This window comes from Pipra filicauda, unplaced genomic scaffold (genome assembly GCF_003945595.2).
Source record: "Pipra filicauda isolate LSUMZ 115617 unplaced genomic scaffold, ASM394559v2 scaffold35_size7292922_pilon, whole genome shotgun sequence".
Lineage (NCBI taxonomy): Eukaryota > Metazoa > Chordata > Aves > Passeriformes > Pipridae > Pipra > Pipra filicauda.
Genome location: NW_024104487.1, coordinates 5827968 through 5840348, shown reverse-complemented (window position 1 = coordinate 5840348; position 12381 = coordinate 5827968). Strand labels below are relative to the sequence as shown.

At 38.3% G+C, this 12381-nt stretch overlaps 1 protein-coding gene across 1 annotated transcript in view; it reads left to right on the top strand.

The window, feature by feature from the left end:
• The window catches only part of TBCA (tubulin folding cofactor A), a 24852-nt gene extending 13580 nt beyond the window's left edge, over window positions 1–11272 (top strand). The window contains exons 2-4 of the mRNA XM_027709980.2: window positions 1931–2036; window positions 7529–7615; window positions 10120–11272. Of these exons, the coding sequence (XP_027565781.1) occupies window positions 1931–2036; window positions 7529–7615; window positions 10120–10200 (274 nt within the window). The 3' untranslated portion in view covers window positions 10201–11272. The remainder of the gene's footprint in view (window positions 1–1930; window positions 2037–7528; window positions 7616–10119) is intronic.
• Window positions 11273–12381: the final 1109 nt, after the last annotated feature.

Below are 12381 nucleotides of genomic sequence, written 5' to 3'. Positions count from 1 at the left end.
AATCAATATTTGCTGATGCTAATACTGAGCTGGAATTACAGCCACTGATTTAGTGTCTTTATTAGTAGTAATTAGACACCTATCTTACCCTAGTACTACTTCTCAGAGCTAGTACTTGGCCTACTTGTAGCAACTGGCCTAGTCAATACCTACAGTATGTGCTCTACACGCCGTTAAAGCTGCTCTGTAAGGCTGAAGGCCCTCTTATGGTGTGACTCCACAGGGGTTGAAAAAAGTTCAGGTTGCCACAGCCCAGCCAACTGCTGTAGAGACACCTCTTCAGGCTATTTTAGCGAAACAATTTTTGATGATGTAAACTCTGTCAAAAGCAGGGAGAGGTCCTGCTATTGCATTATCACTATATTCTCCGTGGAATTTTTCTTGTAATACAACTGCAGTGGTGCTTTTGTGGCAGCTTCAGTTCGCAAAAGGTTCTTGTCACCGCAATAACATTCTGTCCATCCTCAGAACTTCTAGTAGGGCGCTTAACTGTGAAAAATTATGAATGAATTTGCTCTGATGCACTAATGTGATCATGAAGCTCTCAACTAGACCTTTATTTATTCTCTTTTCATTTGTATAATATATTCTTTGCTTCTTAGATCTGATTATGTTCTTTTGGATGTTAAATTCTCCTTAATCTTCTATAGGCTGATCAGGTTCTTTTGTTTGGGGAAGGATTTCCTTTGGCATGACCTCAGGTCTACAGCAGCATTTCAGTGTTTGTTCTGGTCCTGAATAAGCTGATGAGAAATGACTCCTTTATTTTTCAGATACTGAAGAATGTTTTGGTTCAGATCTATTATTATGTAATCTAGTATATACCTAATGAACATAACTAATAAAGTAGGAGATGCAACAGCAAAATTGCAGTAACAACAAATACTAAAGTTTGATAATGGGATTGCAATGTAAAAATTACTGCAGGGCATCACACTACCTTAATATTTCTCTTCAAAGTTATTTACGTTACTCTTGAATCTATACTAGTTAGCAAAAAACGCTCTACTCCCAAGTGTAGGTCCATTATTAGGATTAGAAAATGGAATTTTTTTTCCTTTAAAAGACAGGACATAAAGAAAACGGTTGTAATGTAAATTATGGGACTGTTATTTTTGTCTGTAACCCCCAAACCATCATCAAGGTAAATGGAGAAAATACTCAAATAACCACAAGACTGTGAGACTATGGTGTAATTTGGAAATTTCACTTTTCGTTATTTTGTATGAAAAATATTATGGGAAATAGTGCATTTAACGGTATGAAATGTAGTGATGAGGAAAAATAACATTAGGGGATCCTGGTGAACTTTAAAATGCTGGGTTTTTTCATTAACGTGATAACTTTTTTCAAAGTTACTACTGAAAATTATGTCTGTCATTATTCACCTAACAATGCAGGTGCAGTGGACTTATTTAGGAAGGAATGGGGAAGAGGAAAGACTATGTTACTCTAACAGCCAGTACAGGTCAATTGACCTGCAAAACTATTAGAAGTGGGATGATGTTGAGAAAGTCTGGCAGTTGTTGTCTTTGCACACATTTAATATTTTGAGATACATAGCTTTCTTCTCTGAACTACCATCTTCATCAGCACTGATGCAGATCCACAAGGCAGCTTTCTATTTCTGTTAGGCATTTGAAACGAAGTACCAATACAAAGCTTTTTTGAGATATTCTATGTAGATAAGTCCACAAATAATCTTTAAACTAATTTTTAAATTTAAAATATTCTCATAAGAATCTTTAGACGTTATAGTTGAATTTGGCATTTCCTACATGTAGTTTTTGGCAGTGGTTAAGAGCCTTTTTTTATAAAACTGTGTATTATCTTACCCCTGCTGCAGCTTTTGGGCAGGAGGCTGTTATCAGTGATCTTACCTTTTACTGTAATAGAACCAGATTAACACAGTCACTTGGTTTAATTGCAGGTTGGCAAAAGAAAAAGTTATGTATGAAAAAGAAGCAAAACAGCAAGAAGAAAAGATTGAAAAAATGAAAGCTGAAGCATGTGATGATTATGGAATTAAGAAGCAGGTAACTATCCTAGAACATGTTTTATAAAATTCTTGTTTTCATTTAATCCTTAAATACAAGAATCTACTGTACCTGTTATATAAATACTAGACTAAAATCCTGTCAATTACAAAAGTCATAATAAGCAGCTGTAGAAACTTCCTTAAACTGTTAAATTATAAGGAGACTGCGTACGGATTATTACTTAGCACTTCGCGTCAGGATGGCTGTCACTCACAAACAGTGCATCTGAGGCCATCATGAACTCTTTCTCAGAAATACCAAGAACCTGTAGTAAATACATGGTCTGGATGGATATAGGTAAACCAAGTGCTTGTTGTTACAGCAAATGTTACAGCAAAGTGAGAATGCTTGGTAGTTAATATGAAGATGAAAACATTTCAACTCTTGAGGATACTAGTATTCTTCTGGTAAATTCCCAGGCGTCAAAGAAAGGGAGCAGGGGTATGCAGCTGCTCCCCAAGAGCTGCTGGAGTTTGTAGTGAAGTCACTGACTAAGAAGAGACATGCTATGTTTTCATCTGCTCAAGAATATGATTTAGCGTTACTATTACAGTATGACTACATTTTTTTTCTCGGAAGGTGTCCCACAAGAATAGTGGTTGCAGACAGTTGGTACATACCATTTTGGAAGAAGTGTCACATTTCTTTCTCCCTGGGAGGCAGCTAGAGTTTGGGAGATTTGTGTTTATTCTTCACAGAAGTGTGAAAGGTCCATGTTTCACTGTGGTCTTCATATTCTTTCAACTAACTATGTTACCTTTTAACTATGTTTTTTCCCCAAGCATTTCCCAGATGTTTTCTCTCAAATCTTCTCAGAAACTAAAACTGTAAATTAAAATTAATTTCACCTTTTTTTAACAGTCTGCTGGCCTTTTGTTCTAACACATAACCTATTGGTGTCCTATCTTCATTTTTAAACAATGGAAGAATTGGTTAAGCAAAACTCAAATATAAAATTAACAAAAGATAGGAGAAGGAATTTTTAGAGCAAGCTAAACCAGCTTTTTTCAGTAAGTTCGTATTTCAGTTCATGTGTCTATGTCCTGCGTTGCTTTCATTATGAATTCTTTATTATACAAATAAAGAATTGGTATACAAGAAGAAAATTTTATTTCATAGAGCGGAGCTGTCTTCTGCCTCACAACAGACTGAGACTTGAAGATCCTTACAACACAGTAGCCTTTCTGAAGATCCGCTGGTGCTAACAAGAACTAATGAATGCAATTCCCATTTTTAGTGTCGTCCATTCATCAGATTATTTGACTGCACCATGGTATTTCCGCAGTGACCTGCAAGATATCATCAAAGTCAAAAACAGCGGTGGCTGTGAACTTCTGCTGAAATGAAATGTTCCATACTACTTGAAGGTATTCTCAGACACCAATGACAAAAGCCTTCACAGAAAACAGCATTCATTCATTCAGAAATTGCCTGATCCACTTTGAAAGCAAGCAGTTCCTCCAATGACATCTTCACTTCTTATTTGTCTGGAATTTCATAATATTTTAGGTTATTAAAAATGTGGCAGCTCAGAAAGAATGTGCACACTTTTTTCCTAGGATCAAATCTGCTATTCTAAAGAAAGTTATATAATACCAGGAGTTTGCTCAGACTGATATTTTGGATAGAGTTAAGAGTTTGAGGATTTTTTTTCAGGAAAAATATCTGTAGTTACACATTTTAAGAATTGCTTTTAGTTAATTTCTAATCTGAATAACTCTTAAAATACAGTTGTAGTCTTTGGTAATAAAAAGTAACATTTGGGGAATGGGAATGAATTCAATCATTTGAGACTACGAGAATAGTTTTAACTATTACTGTAGCTGAAGTATTAGCTAAATGAGATATATATATATATAAAAATAAATATACACACAAATCAATAGAGAGTTCATGGAGAGATGCTTAGAAAGCTTAAAAGCATTACTTGCAGTTTTCTGGTTACAACTCACAAGTAGAACATATGCTTTTACAGTACCGAAGTGAATATGGCAGATTTTGCTTGAAAGTGGATAATGCCATTCCTACAGCACATGTAGTCTTTAGGGTGTGTCTGGTCTGTAATGAGGGATCCCTTTGTCAAACAGTAGGGTTTGACTTAGTATTTTTCTTCTAACTCCTTGTGCAGTGGGGCAACTTGTGGTTCCTGTGGACTCAAGTGTTCTCTAGGTGAGGCAGTGACCAGCAGGGTTGGTTGGCAGTTGCTGGCCTTCACGTGCACTGTCCAGAGAGATTTGCTTAATGAGGAGCAGATTCAATATCAGAAAAACAAAGAGAATAGTTTTCTTGCAGTGCTGGTAGATGCTGACCAAGTTTATAATTTCAAGATTCCTGTGCAACAGTTAGTGGACAAGTGATTATGTGAGAGTTTTAAATACTCTCACATAATAAAGAATATATATTCACGTGTGTATGTAATTGGTACATGTATGAGTCATTTACATTTATCATGGTTATTAGCTGTCTCTTCTGTTTAGACCACCACTCCTGTCATGTGAAACAATACAGCCTCTATATCCTGTGACCCAGTAGTTTATCAGGCTGTCCTCCTAAGAGCAAGGAAGGACAGAGAGCCCTGTTGAAGTCTTCTTCTTGTTGTTTTCAAATTATTTGTGGATCTGCATATGTCTAAATCTCTTAGTTAGATCTGGGTCAGCTGGGGAAAAAACCCAAATCTATAAACTCTGCTTCTGTCTTTTTGAAGCTGATAAAAGTGGTATCCTCACTAATACAATGCATGTCAGGCTGAGCAAAATTGCTTCCTGTTACAGGTACCAGCACTCATATAAAGTAACATTTACTGTATTCTTAAATTATCAAAAATTTGTTTCTGTCTAAGCGCTTGGGTGATCCAAAAGTAGAGAATCTGCCGGATCTAACAGCTCCGTTATGTCAAAAGTTAAAATAGCTTTGAGCTTTCATTGTGGAACATGCTAAAAATATAAGTTGCTAATGTTTAAAGCCTGGTCATTACTCCCTCAGCTGTTTCTCACAGGTATGGTCTTTATGCTTATTTTGAATGTGTAAATTGTCTGATTTTAGTTATGGTGCCCTTCCTACTAAGCAAATGGTAGGTGAATCTGTGTGTTTGCATCTGCTCTGTCTTATCTGTCACTGCAGTCTGAAATTTATGGAAAACAGATTGAAGGCTACCCAGTAGTGCATTAAGCAAATACTTCTTTTGACATCTGATCCAATTTACAATTTCCAATCGTGTTTAATAGATAGGCTATATACAACCCAACAGTTAAAGAGCTCCATCACATCTGAGGAAGCTGTTTTATTTTGAAATACGCCAGACATCTGTTCCTTTAGTAGAAATAGCTTCAGTCCTGAAAGACAACTGACTAGAAACATCGCGGGTTGAAGAGATTTGTTTAACTGGCTTTTTCAGTACACCTGAAGAAAGGGGATGTCATCCTCACTGTAGCCACAAGAGCTCTTTTGGTCCTATGTGCACTTACTGACAACAAGCTCAATTTGTTTCTCTCTGTACACATTTTTGTGCTTTGTCTTAACACTGTATTTAGATGCACTGCAGTTACTCCAGATTTTTAATAATTCTGTTTGACACTGTAATTCACAAAATCTTTGCAGATATTTATGATTCTTTGCAAAGTTAGATCAACTTCATGTTATAACTTCCTTTGTAACATACTGTCCTCATTTCAGCTGAGACAGAGTTAATTTTCTTCCTAGTAGCAGGTACAGTACTGTTTTTTTAGTATGAAAATAAATGTTGATAACACACTGATGTTTTAGTTGTTGCTAAGTAGCATTTACCCTAAGTTAAGGACTTTTTGCTGTCTTGTGCTCTGCCAGTTGAGCAGGTGCACAAAAAGCCATGAGGGACCATAGTCAGAACAGGTGACCCAGACTGGCCACAGGGATATTCCATATTATAGGATGTCATGCTCAGTGTATAAAACTGGGGGAATTTGCTGGGAGATGCCAATTACTGCTTGGGGATGGAATGAGTATCAGTTAGCAGGTGGTAAGCAGTTGCACCAAGCAACACTTGTTCCTCTTGGGTTCTGTTACTCTCTCTCCCTTTCACTATTATCACTACATTTTGTTTCTCAGAGCAGGCAGAACTACAGCTTACAGCTTACAGATAAGCCTTCCCAGATAGCTTATCTAGTGGCACATATCAAACAAGTTACTACTTTTCATCTCACCTACCAGCTTTACAAAAAATATTTAGTAGTGCCGGCTCAAGGAAGTAATTGTTGGATATTCTCACTCTTGTAGGTATTCTTTATACAAGAAATTTCTACTACATAAAGTAGAAGGCAGCATCTCATACAGTTTATGGCACACCTCATTCTGTGGATGTTATACTCACTGATGAAAGTCTAAAATTAGAAACTAAGTTTTTTCTCTCAAAACCGACTTGACATAAGAACTTAAATATATGACACTTCAAAACATGGTGATAATGTCTTACTACATAAGGCCTTCCTGAATGCATAAATATATTCTTAGCTATAGCTTAACATCCTTTTTACAGTGACCCTTTGGCACAGCAGCAGTTACGCTAAAAGGACAATACAGCAAAGGAATGACAGAGTGAAATAAGCCATTTAAAGTGAATGTCTTCTGTTGAGCGTTGTCCTGAATGTATTGTATGTTTCATATTTAAATATCTAACAGATTTTCATTTCTGTTAGTATTACTGAACAACTCTGCACACCTTTCCTTCTCAATGGTTGGATTTTGGATCCAGAAATGTTCCATGAAGCAAATGTTCCGTTTTTTAAGACTGAAGTTGTTTTCTTTAGAAGGCGGCAAGATTTTCAGATTCAGTGGGGTGCCAGTTTAGTAATTTTGTTCAAAGTGCATGGTGAGAATAATCTTTCTCCTAAAATGAAGCACAAGGATAAGTAATAACTTTTTATGCATGATAAGCATCAAAAATATGAGCCTGCTGGTCTTTGCTTTTCATTTTTCTTTACCTTTGTCTTTCAGTCAGAGCCTCCTGCAGTCTGCACACAATGTGATCAATAACTCAATAACTTTTTTCATGCAGTAATTATCTCTATGGGGTATTATCTGAACACTCTTTTTCTTTATTACCCAAAAGATGCAGGAGATATTTATATAACCAGCTGATCCCATTTTGGATGAAGCTGCTTCATGACAGCAGGAGAAAGTTTGTTTTAAATAGACTTTTTAACAAATGGTGTATGGAAACCTTACCAGGCAGTACTTTTTCCTAAGGGAAAAATTATTCTAAATACTCTTTTGCGCCTAATACTTTATATTTAATTAAGTACAGAGTAAATGGAAGTGTCCTGTAAATTAAAAGAGTTTTAAACAATTATGCTAAGTGAGTGTCTTTTAATAAAGAAGCCTATTCAGAAAATGGGTGCAACTGTTCTGAAGTTCCTCGATAATGACTGGACTGCTGATTTTTCAGAGTAAAAACTTATCTTAAAAGATAATGTTTCTATCTGGAATACATTCTTATTGGCTTCTAATTTTCCCAGATCGAGATCTTACAAGAGTCACGAATGATGATTCCGGACTGCCAGCGCAGACTAGAAGTTGCACACGCAGAGCTTACTCAACTACTAGTGAGTATAGCACCATACCCCACTGATCAAGAAGTGCTGCTGTTCCTGGGTGACATGGATAAACATGGCTGTCTGCAGTGCAACTGCAGCAAATTAAAACTGGATTGAAGAATTACTGTTTATAGGTTCCAAGACTAGAATCCTGTAACGTAGCAGTATTTCACTTTTAGTAACTGTCTTTGCAGACTTGATCTTCAGTCTGTGAAAACTGTGTGCATTAGAATAGTGGAAGCCGTCTTTAATGGAATGTACGCTCAACAGTTTAAATACAAAACTGTCAGAACAGACTCAGAATTCCTGCGCTAGTTCCATCATCAGAAAAAACAGTTAATTGGTTTTACAGATAGTGTAGATGTATGTATTATGCTTGTAGTGAACTGAAATAGTCAAAATACTTTGCTTACTACTTTTATTATGCTATGGACAAAAAACAAGTCAGATGAGTCCTTGCTATATGGTTTATTAGTGAAGTGAGCAGTAAGTGCCATGTTTTTAAGATACAAATACCTGCAGGAATGAAAAGTATCTTGTACAAATAGATTAACTGAAACTATACCAAGTTTTGAGATGATCGTACTTATTTTTAAAGGTGCCTTGTCATCAAGGATGCAGCTACATGTGTAAATGCTATTGTGGGGCTAAAAATATATGCCCTACATTAAGCCCCAGATATACTGATGGCTAAAATGCAAATACTTTTTTTAATGGAAAACTCAAGGTATCCTATTCTCAGATCTTTTGCTTCTACTGTTTTCCAAAATAAATGTTTAGTACCTGGCAAGATTTAGGGTTCTTTTGTCAGTCAACTAGTTACTTAACAGTTAGCCAGTCTAGATTTCAGTGGTATGCAGAAACAGTGCTATTGATTTATAGTGTGCTATGCAAACTTAAGGAACGGGGGCAGTTACTATTGTTGTTAAGAATTTGAAAGTCTTCAGGTGTTGCTTTCTTTGCTTAGCTCACCTTCAATGCTTTTATTAAAATTTACTGTATCATGGTGTGTTTTTTCAGTTGTCAATCTACTTAAGCTTTTTCCTAAGAGTACTCTCTGTGTGAGGTTTGTTCTTATTGGTTCCTTGATTTTAAATATTTAACACAATAAAATAAAGGTATGCACAGGTCAAATCTGCTTCCACATGACAGGTATTATACTGGACCTTAAGTAGGATTAAAGAATTTACCTGTGCTTTGAGTCACACAGAACTTATGTTTTCAAAAATGATGTATCTCTCATTTCATAGAATGGTTCGGGTTGGAAGGGACCTTTAAAGGTCATCTAGTCCAACCCCCTTGCAATGAGCAGGGATATCTTCAACAAGATCAGGTTGCTCATAGGCCCATCCTGAATGTTTACAGGGATGTAGCACCTACCACCTCTCTAGGCAACCTGTTAACAGTGTTTTGTCACCCTCACTGTAAAAAACATCTTCCTTATATCTAGTCTGAATCTATCTTCTTTTAGCTTAAACCCATCACCCTTTGTCTTATTGCAACAGGCCCTTCTAAAAGGTCTGTTCCCATCTTTCTTGTAGGCCCCCTCTAAGTACTACAAGGTGCTAGAAGGTCTCCAGAGCCTTCTCTTCTCCAGGCTATACAGCCCCAACTCTCTGAGCCTTTTGTTATAGGGGAGCTGCTCCAGCCCTCTGATCATCCTGGTAGCCCTCCTCTGGACTCATTCTAACAGGTCAATGTCTGGACTGAGGACCCCAGAGATGGGTGCAGGGCTCCAGGTGGAGTCTCACCAGAGCAGAGCAGAGAGGCAGAATCCCCTCCCTTGACCTGCTGCCCACACTGCTTTTGATGCAGCCCAGGATACAACTGACTTTCTGGGCTGTGAGTGCACATTGCTGGGTCATGTCCAGCCTCTCATCCACCAGCACCCCCGAGTCCTTCTCAGCAGGGCTGCTCTCAATTCCTTCATCCTGAACCTTTATTGATACTGGGGGTTGCTCAGACCCAGGTGCAGCATCTTGCACTTGACCTTGTTAAACCTCATGAGATTCACATGGGCCCACTTCTTGAGCTTGTCCAGGTTGCTCTGGATGGCATCAGGTGTGTCAGCGGCACCACTCTTTAGCCACTAAACTGTCTACCCATCAAATCCATCTCTCCAGCTTAGAGATGTTTCCCTTTTTCCAGTCTTCAAGGACTTCACTGGACTGCCACAGCTTTACAAATATCATGGAGGGGGGCCTGGTAACTACATCAGCCAATTACCTCAGGACTCTGGGAGGCATCCTACTGGGTCCTACAGACTTATGTACATTCAGGTTCCTCAGGTGGTTGTGAGCCTGATCTTTACTTACAATGGGAGGGACTTTGCTCCCTAGGTCCCTATCCATCCACTTGAGAGGTGTGGAAAGAGAGGCTGCTAGTGAGACAAAAACGTGGTTACCTCAACCTTCTCGTCTGTTGTTACCAGGTTTTTTCCATAGTTACCTTCTTAAATTTAATCCCACAGCAGTTATTTTCAGAATACTCAAAAATGTTGTTTTTAATTCCAGGAAAATGAAAAAGAATTGGAAGAAGCTGAAGAGTATAAGGAAGCACGTTCCATACTGGAGTCAGTGAAGCTGGAAGCCTAGCAGTTTTCCAGTACTCTCTTTATATGCATTAGCACGGGGTCCATTCCATACTTTCATTTTACTATGGTTCTACTACTATTATTGACTTGCTAAGGTTCCCTTTATGCAAACTGGCCTTTCTCTAACTGCAAGACGCATCAAATAAAGGATGTTCTGAAACATTTGTGTGTTCCATATTCAGGCAAAACAGATGTGTTTCCAGTTCACCTCAACTAAAAAAAGGAAAAATAAAGCCCATTTAATGTAAGTGTAATAGCTGATATACAGAACTTAATCTGAACAATTCAGGCTAAGAAACAAAGTTTGGTTATGTGAGGGACCAGTAAATACTTCAGAACGAAATAGCATCACAGAATGGTTTGGACTGGAAGGGTTCCATCTAGTTCCTGCCCCTGATATGGGCTGCAGAAGCACCTTATATATGAAATAATTTAAAGCCATTATAGCATAACAATTTGTACTGAAAGAGGACTAAATGGACTAAATGACCCTTCACAGTCACCCATCTTTTTTCTATGATGCAGTTTTTCTATAATATTTTCAAGTACGTACTCCTTGTTTATCTTTGAGCCCAAGACAAAATTAAAAGCTGATTCCAAATCTTTCTCATTTGACTTGGATTGATTTGTAAAGCCCAATCCACATAATTACCATTGCTCAAAAATTCTGTTACTTTTCAAGAAACAGAATTTAGCAGGTGACTAGTATGTTGTCAGTTGCACCTGGTAGTAAGTTCTGTACTAAATACTTTTCCTGAAAGCACATTGGCCTGAGATTTTTTTTTGAACCAAGCTTAAACCCCAGAACATGAAAGAGACCTAATGAGTAAGGGAATAATACTTAGTCTGCCTGGAACAGCATTAAAATGTTATGTACAAAAGTTGTGGGTTTTTGAAAGTAGCTTCTCTACAGCAAATAGTAAACTCTGTTGAAAAACAAGAAAGCTTTTTACATTAGTTTTTCTAGTTTGAAAGTGCTCTGGCATGTTCCTTAAAGGCAACACAAAGCACAGTGTACCTTTTGTGTGGTGCTATATTGAATACTCAATAAAATTTTTTGTTAATTTGCCTGAGTTTGAGTAAGCTGCTCTTTCAGTACCTCTATTTGTGTAACTTAATCACAGGAGTCTACTTCCCCATTACTCTTAAGCACTGCTCTGACTGGTCATCAACACCAAAAGATTTCTAATTTGACTGCAGAATGATCTACTTTTGAAGTGTCCCCAGAGCAGTAGCAGACAGGGCTGAGAGGTGAAACCTTTTGTGACACTGTTTTCATAAGAGAACACGCATACCTTCTTACCAGCATTGTGTCCTAGGCATGTAATTGCCAAGCAGACACTTCCCAGCTCATAGCACAAGTGAACTGCTGTTGAGGAAAACATCTGTTTTGAATACTCATTCAGCGAGTTTCTTCCATGGACCCGTAAAACTCCAGCCCCAGGAGCTGACAGCTCACGGGATTGGCTAAGAGCTTTACTTTAATATACAGATACAGGGTTCTTTAATACCTCGAGGTAGCGTCAAGAGAATAAGACACAGGCTTGTTCCCAAGGAATTGCTTTATTCATTTAGGGTAGTAAATAAGGGGACTTGGCCAAAGTTCATAAGGACACCACACAAGCTGGACAAAATGTTCCACCACAGTACTGACCCAGCATATACTATTAATGCAACAACACTGAAGTCAAGGTCCAGTAAACCAACAACACTTAAATTAAAATCCAATCCCTCCAGCTCCAAACCACCCTAAGCATCAAGAAAGGAGCAGAGAAGGAGGAACAGAGGGATCAACAAGAGAGGAGGAGAAAGAGGGAGAGACAGATTATAGAGCTACCACTGAAGCCTTGTAGAAGACCAGCTCTCACAAGTCCAAGTGGCAGTGCCACGATACGAGGCAAACACATGCCCTTGGTTTTATTTGCTCTGGTCTCTATGGCCAACCCTTCCAGCCACTCTGGGGTTCCAGGTCAGGGTGAGAAACAGTGTTCTCACTGTCCCTGCCAATCTGAGGCTGGGTTAGGGGCTCCAGCAGATGTGGTGTGTTATAGTTTTCCCGGGCTGTTTGTGACTGACAGCAACTCTGGGGCTGTTCCATGTGGGCTCCAGGGGCTGCCATGAGGGATACGACACCACCCTACCTCCATGAGGTTCAACCCATCCCTTCCCCCTCCACACACGT